The 11,331-nt window shown below is 37.1% G+C and overlaps 1 protein-coding gene across 3 annotated transcripts in view; it reads left to right on the top strand.

Annotated features, from left to right (window-relative positions):
• The window catches only part of Arhgap32 (Rho GTPase activating protein 32), a 337,222-nt gene that overhangs the window by 202,665 nt on the left and 123,226 nt on the right, over positions 1-11,331 (top strand). For 2 of the 3 annotated variants that reach the window (XM_023701443.1, XM_023701442.1), the window contains one exon: positions 4,729-4,815. The exons of the other annotated variant lie outside the window; for it this stretch is intronic. In XM_023701443.1, the coding sequence (XP_023557211.1) occupies positions 4,729-4,815 (87 nt within the window). The remainder of the gene's footprint in view (positions 1-4,728; positions 4,816-11,331) is intronic. 3 annotated transcript variants of the gene reach the window in all.

Raw genomic sequence — 11,331 nt, 5'->3', positions numbered from 1 at the left:
TCCCTAGTTTAAGAATTCAAAAGAAGAAATAAAGATTGAAAGTTATAACATTTAAATGGCAAGCAAGAACTTAAGGATTAAACAATGAAGAGAGAGAAAGGAGAAAAGTTAGGTAATATGGCAGGGGCAAAACCATACATTTATATAAACAAGATGGTTAAGGCAGTGGTCCTAAGAATCTCCATCAGATTTTTAAAAATAGCAGTTAATGGGTAGAATTCTCACCCTGACTAACTCTATATGCTAATATCTGTTAACTAAGCAACTACCCTGAGGATAGAAATGTGTAATATTAAAACCATGCTTGAAAAACCTGTCATTTTGGTCTTCTTAATGTGTGCTGCTTCTACAGTCATATCAATTATTGCTATACTTTCATTAAAGTAAATGTTTTTAAAAAAGGTAATAAAAGAAAACAAGAGACAAGAAAAAAGTCATAGGATTGTCCTACTACCATGTTGTATGTGGTTTGATTTCTAACTTTCTGTGTAAAAATGTGTAATTGTTTTTTTCATATTCTATAAGGATTTAAATTTTAGAATATCCATGATTATTGGAAAATAGCAGCTCCATGTTATGTCTAAGGTGTTTGATATTCAGACCAATGGTGATGTTAAGCTAAACTGTCTCTGTTACAGGATAATAATATCATTAAGTTTCTCTTCTGGATATTAAACAACTAAAATTTTCAGACCAAAATTAGAGAAATAGAGGGCCTGCAAAGGTAGCCAATATTTTGGCCCTAGTCCTTCACGGTCAGTGCAGACTCAGGACATAAGAGAACCTGTGCTGTGACATCCTGTAACTCAAAGTCTGGTGTGTGTCAAGTCTTTTTCAGTACACTTCTGTTAATTGATTTACTTCCTTTGAATGGATATTTCTAGTTCTTAAAATAAGCTTTGTGATTTATTATTATTATTCTTTGATAAATGAATTTTTTAATGTAATAGGGCAGTGAGCATGCAAGTAAGATTTCCACCTCCCTTCTTCAGGGATTACTTTGTTTTGTTTACTGTTTCTGTTTTGTTTTTTTTATTGTTTTCTAGTACTAGGTGTTGCACTCAGGGCCTTAAACATTCTAGGTAAACATTCTTCCAGCCCTTTTAATATTTATTCTGAGACTTTAAAACTGACTAAGGTGAACTTCAACTTGCAACTCTTGTTCCTGCCTCAGCCTCTCGAACATTGGGATTATAGGTCTGTACCTCTGTTCCTGTGCACGCCCAGCCTTGTAGGTGGCACCTGTACCAGGGATCAGCCAAGGTGTCTCAAGTCATTTCTGAGCCTGTGCTTTTCTCTGGGCATGTGCTTCACTTTCTGATATACTGTGTATGCACACTTGGTTTTGAATGTCCACCTACTCTTTTATATCTGCTTTCCATAAGGGAAAAGAGGGAACAGTGAGTTAAGGAGGGTAAATAACTTTAACCCTGACATCATTAGAGGTCCCTTCTGGCAAAGCAGATAGACTTGGAACAATGAGGAGAGGTGCAGCAATGGACTATCATAATTTACATTGTCTTACTACTTTTATATATATATGATTCCTTTTGAGATATGCCTTATTTTGTTGTTTCCTCACATGACTTGGATCACATTCGTCCCATGTTTTGTAAATTTTCACACAAATGTTATATAAAAGATAGTTGGGGTTAATACGTGTTATTTCTCTCTGCCCAGTCCCAGTCTTCATCTGGCATTTCTGCCAGGTGTACAGGCTACAGATGAGTCTTGTGTATCAACGTCTTGTCACTTTCTGAAAAGCAATCTTCAGACACATCAAGCTCATCTGTCTTTGCCATTGATCTGTTGTTTGTGACAGCTTTGGCTTGAGTGAGTTCATCACTACATTGAAATATTTTTGAGCATTGGTCTAGTCATTTCTGAATATTTAAGACTGGCAAGGTGCTGTGCTCCCTGTGAAACGTGTCTACTGCCTGAGGGACACATGTCACGTCCTCTATGCTTGGCAGCATGGCTGCTGCTTCTCATGTTCCGCAGTCCTCCCCTTAGTTGCGCTGTCACCTGGAAAGTCTGCAGGGTCTCCTTTTTTTCCCTCAGCTTTCCTGTGCTTCCTCAGCTGTCACATATCCTGAGCACTTTGAGGCTGATATGTTGGTTCTTCTGTCCGACAAGCTATGGAAGTGAGGTGCCTTGGCTTAGAGGAGCACTCTGCTCTTCCAAAGATCCTCTTTCCCTACTGTGGTCATCCCTGGTGTTTGATATTCTGACTTTAGCTGTACCCTTGGTGAATCCCAGGGGAGTCAATCGCTGGGAAGGCATTAACCCTGCTAGAGATGCACCTTGTAATACTCCTTTGCTACTGTTGTCTGTGTGGAGTCCAAGTTTGGTTCGCTTCTCCTCCTTCTGTCGCAGGCTGATGCCTCATCCTCTGACGTCTCTGCCCATATCAGGGCTCATGTAGTCTTTTCTGTCTCAAGAAAGTCTTACCACTTTTTGAAACTTTCATTTAAGGTTTCTTTGTACTCTAAATTATTTGATTTTTAAGTCCTGATTTTGTAGTAAATGCATTTTATTTTAGTTAATATGAAAATTATTGTTAGTCTGTGAACTGCTTCTACTTAATACCAGAAAACTTAAAAAATAACTTCCATGTATATTGCTCCCTCACTTATAGAATGCATATTCATCAATCTTGTTTTTGTTTTGGTATTACCTGTAGTGATATGTTATATTTGCAATATTAAGTGTTTCCTGAGTACCTCACACCTTAGTTTTTTCTATGTATTATCATATTTAGTAGCCATTAATTTGATAATAAGTATAGTTATATATTATCCTCACGTTTTTGTTTGAAAAAACTAATTAGGTCAGTATTACATGCTGAGTTATTGGTACTTCCGATCTCAGGGTTACCCTTCTTTAGAAGTCTTTGCAAATTTTAATTAAAATATGGGACAGGGCTGGTGAGATAGCTCAGTAGAATAAGTGCTTACCTGGCAAGCACAAGGTCCTGAGTTCAGTCCCTGCTACAGAAAAAAAAAGGAGGAGGACAGACACATAACATAAGTGAGTAAAATAAGTGGAATATAAGAAAAGTAACAATCCAATCAGCATGGTGAATGAGACAGTTGATACTCAGCCAGGTACTAGAACAAAATGAATAGCAATCCATTCTGCTGCAGTCTGTTGTAGAATATATGCCTTACATTTAAGAGTGATAGTCATCCAGCCAAAATGGGCAACTGAAATGAATTTATATGTCTCAGGAGAATAGGTACAAATGGCCAGTAAATATGTGAAACAGTGTTCAGCACCTTTGGCTACTAAAGATACACAAATTAAAACAACATTGAGATTCCACCTTACTCCAGTAACAATGGTCATGAGCAAAAATCAAATGATAACAACTGCTGGTGAGGCTGTGGGGAAAAAAGCATCCTTTGGCTTTGGTGGGAACATAAGATAGAATAACTGTTATGTAGGCCAGTGTGGAGATTCCTCAAAATCTAAAAATTTGAAATTCTGCTTGACCCAGCAGTTCTTCTAGTTATCATCCTAAATGTTAAGTACATCACAGTGAAGTGATACATGCATAACTGTGTTTACAACACCACGAACTCATAATAGCTAAATCTTGGCAACAGTCTGTGTGTCCACCAACAGTTGAGTGGATAAAGAAAATGTATTTATTGACAAAGGAGTATTATTCTGTCATAAAGAGGATAAACTTGAGTCATTTATAGAAAAATGGATGTACCTCGAACTCATAGTGTTAAGCAAAATAAATTAGTCTCACAAACTTGAAAAAATATTGAAGAGAATAAGATAATAGGAAATAGGGAGATAGATCTTTTTCAATATAGGAGACCAGGAGATGCAGAAGGGTAAGGAGGCAAAGGGAGAGAGAAATGAAACAATTAGTATACATTATGCACATGCAACAATGGGGAATATAATCATTATGTACTGCAAACATATAAATAAACAGACAAATAAATAAATAAATATTTTTAAGCTGGGCATGGTGTTGCATACCAATAATCCCAGGACTTGGGAGGCTGAGACAGGAGGATCACTGTGAGTTTGAAGCCAGCCTGTGTTACATAGTGAGTTCAAAGCCAGCGTGGACTGTATAATGAAACCCTGTCTCAAAAAAAATAGTTTTTTAAGAAAAGGTGTTGGTCAGAAATTAGCTATTGCTGCCCATGTTAGAAAATGTGGGTTGGTGTTCCCAAATTCCTAATTTTTCAATGGAAGGCAACAAGTTTTTCACATGAGCCTTACCTTCCTTATGTTGGCTGTTCATTTAAATACAAACTGAATAAAATCCAATGACTAAATCCACATAGTGAATCTGAAGTTAAACATGTCTGCAGAATCAGCCTATTTTCTGAGAAGCTATTTCGCAGTTCTTGTAATAAGAGTTTGAGTTCCTGTAAACTGTTTTGTTGTCCTTCAGTGTCCAGTTCAGCTCCTACCCTGTAGGACGTATACTAAATGCTTTAAGTAAAGTCATATTTTTGAATGTTGTTTTACTTACTGCTGTAACCCAATCGCACCAAGTTAGATATATAGTACAAAGACAATTCCTAAGACTGTGTTGTTTTGTTAAAATAGTGAATTCTTTAATTATCTGCTTGATGTCAGAATTCTAAAAAGACATGTCTTAAATTCAGTTGATGTGCAAGTCCATGTGTTTGATTTATTCATATTCCTTAATCATGTCTTTATGTCCTTTTCTTTCTCTTTTCTTCTGTGACATAGCTTTCACTTTCTGAAGAACAGAATGAAGTAATGAAAAATGGTTGTGAATCTAAAGAGCTGGTCTACCTTGTGCAGATTTCCTGTCAGGTAATTGTGTAGATCTGTCTTCTACTTCATATAGTGCTAGCAAAGATTATTATTTTGAGTGGTTTTGAAATTTCTTACTGTACTGTGCTTCTCACATTGGTGAAAGGAGTATATATAATTCATAGATACTTATACTAAAGTGAAATTGGGCTATGAAATACTATTGTAAAAGAAAACAAGGTGGGTGTGATGACATTGGCAGTCACATGAGCATGGTGCGAGGCTGAGGCAAGAGGATGCCAGCATTGAGCCCAGTGTCTTACTTTCTTGTAGCCAGCATTGTAAAGACTGAAAGTTCTAAAATGTGAGCCAGAATAAACCTCTTCTGTAAGTTGTGGATGTTGGGTATTTTGTCCCAGGATCTCGCAAGACTTTGTCTTGGAGGTGTGTGTGGTGGGGTGCTGCAGGGATGTAGCTCAGTGTAATGTGAAGGCTCTGGGCCCCACCCTAGTGCCACAGAAACAAACAAACCAAAACACAGTGGTGATTATGGTGACCTACATGTTGTTTTATTCTTCCTCTCAGTCATGTGGACTTTCTACACATCCTCATCATCCCTGTTATAAAAAATCAATGCTATGGAAATTTATTATGCATTCATAAGTGAAAATCTTCTTACCATGGTCAAAGAAGATGCCATTTATTGATCCTTAGGTGAGCTTGATCATATGGTTTTGAAGTCTGCTATTTCTTGACTCTTTGATTAGTATTCCCTACCCCCTTCCCCACATCAGATGTTGAACCCAGTGCCTCTCCACTGAGCTCCATCCCGTCTTTTTTTTTTTTTTTTTTTAATTTTGTATTTTGAGACAGAGTCTCACTAAGACACCAAGCTGCCCAGGCCAGGCTCAAACTTGTATCATCCTGCTTTGGCCTCTCAGAGTGCTGGGGTATAGATATCTGCCATCATGCCTGGCTAGATTAGAAGTTTTTGAGAGTGATTGCTTTGACTTTTCCTTAATAAATTTTAAAATACGTCATTTGCTACATCATTTATTTCTGTTGACTAGTAAACATCATGTGTAGTTTTTTTCATTCATTTATTTTACATGCACTGAGCCTATTATTGAGTGGACATTTCAAAGCAAGTATTTCAGACAGAGCATTCTTCTGTGCAAAGTTTTTAGCTTTGATAAGAAAAATATACAAAGAAAATATGCAAAGAAAATTAGGGGCATTAATTTTTTTGTCAAAACATTAATTATATTTCTGGAGTTAATGGTATAAAAAAGTCTGATGCTTACATTATTAATAAAAATTGTTGATTTTGTTGATTTTATGGAAGGCCTTCCAAAACTAATTGATTTTATTTCTAGATATCAGGACATGAGATTGGCAGTTTAATTTAGTTTGCATATAAAGAAGGTAGCCAAAGTCACTTATTGTTCTTATGTGTTTTGCCTGTCATCTCAGTTTTTTTGAGAAAATGAGCATGTCTCAGTCTCTCAGTTTCCTGTTGTAGTTCATAAAATGATTCTACTTGTTGAGTTAATTATTTAATTTAATAACAGGCAATACTTGCAAATTGGCATTTAATAAATTTTCTCTTTTAGGCTATTGAAGTGTAGTACTAGTGATACTGTAAACTCAAGAGGGTCAAGTATCTTCACCTCTCTTTTTTTAGTGGATAGGTTCCAGGGGGATAGATTATACAACAGATACTGGGTTCAATGCAGTGTCCTTCTTTACCTCTCTCTCTCTCTCTCTCTCTCTCTCTCTCTCTCTCTCTCTCTCTCTCTCATACACACACACACACACACACCTGCTTAATCTTGATATTCTGTGGAGCTTAAAGCAGGAAATTAAATTCTTGAATTGGTTAGGCAAAATTTGCATAGAAAAGATGGGTGATTAATGAAACTTGGGGGAAGAGAAGGACAGAAACAAAAGTTATAAGATAATCCCTGCCTCAGCAAGTGGTAAGACCAGTGAAACGGCCCTTACTGAGTTGAAGGGTGGTTCTGTTATAAGAAGGTGAGTATCAGTGATGCCTGAGTTACTTTCCTCATTGCTAGGACAAAATTCCTGACACCTAAAACTTACAGGAGAAGAGGTTTATTTTGGCTCACATTTAAGAAGTTTCATTGCTTTCATGGTTGGCTTCAGTACAGAAAGCTATGCTAGAAAGGCCTGGTCAGAGGAAAGCTGCCCACCTTATGGTAGACACAAAGCAGAGAGAAAAGGGTGGAACTAGGGAGGGAGAAAACCCTTTCCAGTTCATGCCTCTGTTGACACCCCTCCCCCACCCTGGCCCTACCTCCCTAACAGCAAATCTGTTATAACACTCCCATAAGCCTTCTACCCCATGAGTGCAAGAGGTTTTGGGGGACACAGAAAAAAAATGAGTCAGTTGATTTTTTATGTGGAAAATAGCAAATCCTCTGCTGATAAACTATTATTAACAGATGAATAGGAATCTTATCTTTATCTAGAATACATGATTAAAGGAATGAATAAATCCCTTTACAACATAAAAGCATGGTCTGATCGAGAATATAGTGAATGTTAAACTATAAGTACTTATTACAGTAAAAGACATGCTATTAATCCCTTTCAGAATACTCCTCCTTGCATTGAGCCCACTTATCCTATCAGTTTTGTATATGAGGTCTACAAGACTCACTACACAAATCAGACTCGTAGTGATCCTCCTGTTTTCCGTTTCCTAAGTATTGGGATTACAGATGTATACCACCATGCCCAGTCTCATTCACCATCTTGGGGCATCCCAGAGTAGGGCTGGCACGGCATGCTGGGGATTGAACTATGGTGCCTACGCCTGCCTAAAAGTTTTGGCACTTTCTGAAGCAATTCTGGAAGTCCTTCAAGAGTATCCTGGCTGCCTCAATGTCCTTAATCCATTCAAATTGTTTACCTTTTATGGTCATCATTATTTTTTTTTCATCCTTAATTTTGTAAGAGTAGAAGTGCCTCTGTGTCAGATCCAGTGAATAAGGTGGCAGAAGACACACCATATTGTTTTTACAAGGCTGTGTTTTGTTTGGATGGCTGTTAGCCACATTTTGACCACATTTCACAGAAACACCCATGAAAGATCAAGCCAAGAACTCCCCAAGAAAGTGGCAAGAATAATATAATAAATGTTTCAAGCAGTGGAGAGTACTTTCAAGGAGATTAATGATGGTGTGTCTTTTTTTGCAATATTTAAAAAAATTTCAGCACACCATATGTTTTTATCTGTTCTTATATTTTAGCATTTCTCTTATTCAATTTCTCTCTCGCGCGTGTGCTCTCTCTCTCTCTCTCTCTCTCTCTCTCTCTCTCTCTCTCTCTTTTTTTTTGTACTTGGATCAAACTCAAAACTTTACACTTGCCAGGCAGGCGCTTATGCCACTAAGCTGTCTCCCCAGCCCTTTATTCATTTCCATATACTCTGAAAATATAAACATTTTAATTTTCATCAGAAGAATATAATTTCAAAAATATTTGTACTTTTTTCTTTTGTCCTCATAATTTTATTGAGAAACAAATAGCAATGAGACAGTTTCAAACCAAATGGGTAGGACAGTTTCAATAATTAACACATTGCATACATTCTTCCTAGTGGTTAATTGTGGTACAAGATGTGGACATGATATCCTATTTTAAAACACTGTTAAAACCAATCCCTCTATTAAGAGATGTAACTATATATCTGTCCTAACCATTTTGAAATCACAAATACAAAATGGACATTCATCTGTATCCCCTTTTTTTGTTTAGTTCCGTTATTGGAATATTATAGGTGTGTTAACTCAGGAAAATATTCTAAAAGAGTCCAGTAGTCCATAATAGTATTGAGTCTTCCGCTTCACTGGCAATGTCAGAAATTGTTGACCTGAGTTGCTAAAGCTCAGTATAACGGCATGGCTTTACTTCTTATACTTCATTTTTATACTTTTCTGCTGGATGGTTAAGACCAAGATAAAGCAAGACCTATGCAAAAAGACTTGTAGCTTTTGGGTCTGATAAGGTCAGTAAAATCCTCTCAGGATTTATCCTGAGATCCTGTACCTCAGATTGTAGAACCTTTGTCAGTGTCAGCCATGTGGATGAGTCACGGCCATTGCTTGGCCAATGTGCTCTCTGTGAAAGCCTGAGAGAATGTTTTCTCTCCATGTGACTCTCCTTAGGCACACTCTACGTCATCGATCACTTTCCTCTTTGGCCCCATAATCTTCTTGATCAGAAAATTTGGGACACTACCGAGGTACATGACGTTACAGTACAAGGTCTCATGTGTCCTGAGTCTTAATTGACCTTGGAAGGCTAGGGCCAAAATGTTGGCTGTCCTTATAGCTCTCGTTTTTCTATAATTTTTGGTCTGCAAACTTAGGTTGTTAACGCTCCAGAAGAGAAGCTTATTGTTATTACCATACAACCTAGGCTATTAAGCTTAACTTCACTATCTGTCTGAATGTCAAACATCTTAGGCATAACATAGAACAGGTATTTTTCCTCAAGTATTGATATGTTGAACTTTAGGTCCCTATAGAATATGATGAAAAAACATTTAAAAACTAGAATATATTTTTAAAAATAGGCATAAAGAATTATATAATTCTTTACACATAAGTCCAAAAATCTAACCATATACAGCCTTGAGGCAGGACAGTCCCACAACATTCCTTTTCTTGTCTCTTGTCTTCGTTCACCACCCCCTTCTTTTTGAACAGTCATCTACCTGACAGACAGCACAGTAGCAACTGGCATGTCATGACAAGCAGCCTGTATTCAGAAGACCAGAATGACAGGCACTTCAAACATGAACCTACTGTTACAAATTGCCATCTTCAGTGCAGTTGCTTAGTTCACAGTTGTCAGTATATATAGATAGGGTGAGAATCTTTCCAATTATATGCTAGATTCAAAAGTCTTCTGGAGATTCTCAGGATCATTGCCTTGCCCATCTTCTACATATTACTGTATGGCTTGTCACTGTCATGTTTCCTAGCTCTTCTCCTTTCCCTCTCTTAGTCCTTCAGTTCTTGCTTTCTTTTTACTTGTATTATACCTTTCTATTTGTATTTTTTCTTTTGAGTTCTTATACTAGGGAAACTATACGATATTTGCACATGTGTGTCTGGTTTATTTCACTTATGAGTATATCTTCAAGTGGAATCTACTTCAATATAAAGCTTTGGGGTTTATCATTCTTTATAGCTGAGTAATACTTCATTGTGTAAAAATACCATATCTTTTTCATCCATTCCTCAGGTGATGGGCATCTTGGTTGTTTCCAAGATTTGGCTATCACAAATTTTGCTGCTCTAAACATAGGCACACATATATCACTATGATATGATGTTTTCAGATCCTCTGGGAAAATTCCCAGTAGAGGAATAGCTGGATTAAATGGGATTTCCAGTCCAGGTTTTCTAAGGAGTCTCCACACTGATTTCCATAACAACTGTACCAGTCTGCATTCCCACCAGCAGTGCAGAAGGGTTCCTTTTTTCCCACAGCCTCTCCAACATTTGTTGTTGGATAATTTCTTTATGATATCCATTCTCTCTGGGGTGAGATGATATCTCAGTGTGGTATTAATTTGCATTTCATGGATGGCTAGTGATGTGGAGCATTTTTTCATATATTTATTCGCTTCTTTAATTTTTTCCTCTGAGAAGTATGTGTTCATCTCAAATGCTCATTTCTGGACTGAGTCTTTAAATTTTTGGGCCCTAGTGTTTTTTAGTTCCTTATAAATTCTAGAGAGCAGACCTGTATAAGAGTACTTATTTGTCATGATTTTTTCCAAATTTGTGGGTTGCCTTTTCACTTTGTTGGTAATTTCTTTTGTCTTAAAAAAAACTTCTCATTAAGAGAAGGTTCCAGTTGTTAATTCTTTCAAGTGTTTCCCATGCGATTTGATTTTTGTTCATGAACTCTTTGCCTACCCCGCGTCTTCAAGAATTCCTTCTACTTTCTCTTCCAGGATATTTAGTGTCTCTGCTTTAATGTTTAGATCTTTAATCCATTTTGATTTTACTTTAGTGCATGGTGATAGACCTGGGTCAAGTCTTAGTTTTTGGCATGTAGAGAGCCAGTTTTTCTAGCACCATTTGTTAAAGAGGCTATCTTTCTTCCAGTGAGTATGCTTGGCCCCTTTGTCAAGATAAGGTGGCTGAGTAGGTTCATAGGCGCTGCAGCGTCTTCTAATCTATTCCATTGATCTTCAGGTCTATTTTGTTGCCAGTACCATGCTGATTTTATTACAGTAGGCTTGTAGTATAATTTCAAGTCAGGAATTATAATGCCACCTGCCTTGTCTTTATTGTCCAGGATTGCCTTTGCTATTCTAGGTCTTTTCCGGTTCCAGATAAATTTTAGGAATGATTTTTCTATGTCTGTGAGATATGTCGGTGGTAGGCTGATAGGGATTGCATTAAATCTATACAGCAATTTTGGGAGTGTGGCCATCTTCACAATGTTGGTTCTTCCTATCCAGGAGTGTGGGATATCTTTCCATTTTCTGAAATCCTCTATGATCTCTTTTTTAAGAGTACTGTAATTTTC

This window comes from Octodon degus, unplaced genomic scaffold (assembly GCF_000260255.1).
Source record: "Octodon degus isolate 3935 unplaced genomic scaffold, OctDeg1.0 scaffold00136, whole genome shotgun sequence".
In the NCBI taxonomy this organism is placed as follows: Eukaryota; Metazoa; Chordata; class Mammalia; order Rodentia; family Octodontidae; genus Octodon; species Octodon degus.
This window is presented reverse-complemented; position numbering and strand designations above follow the sequence as displayed.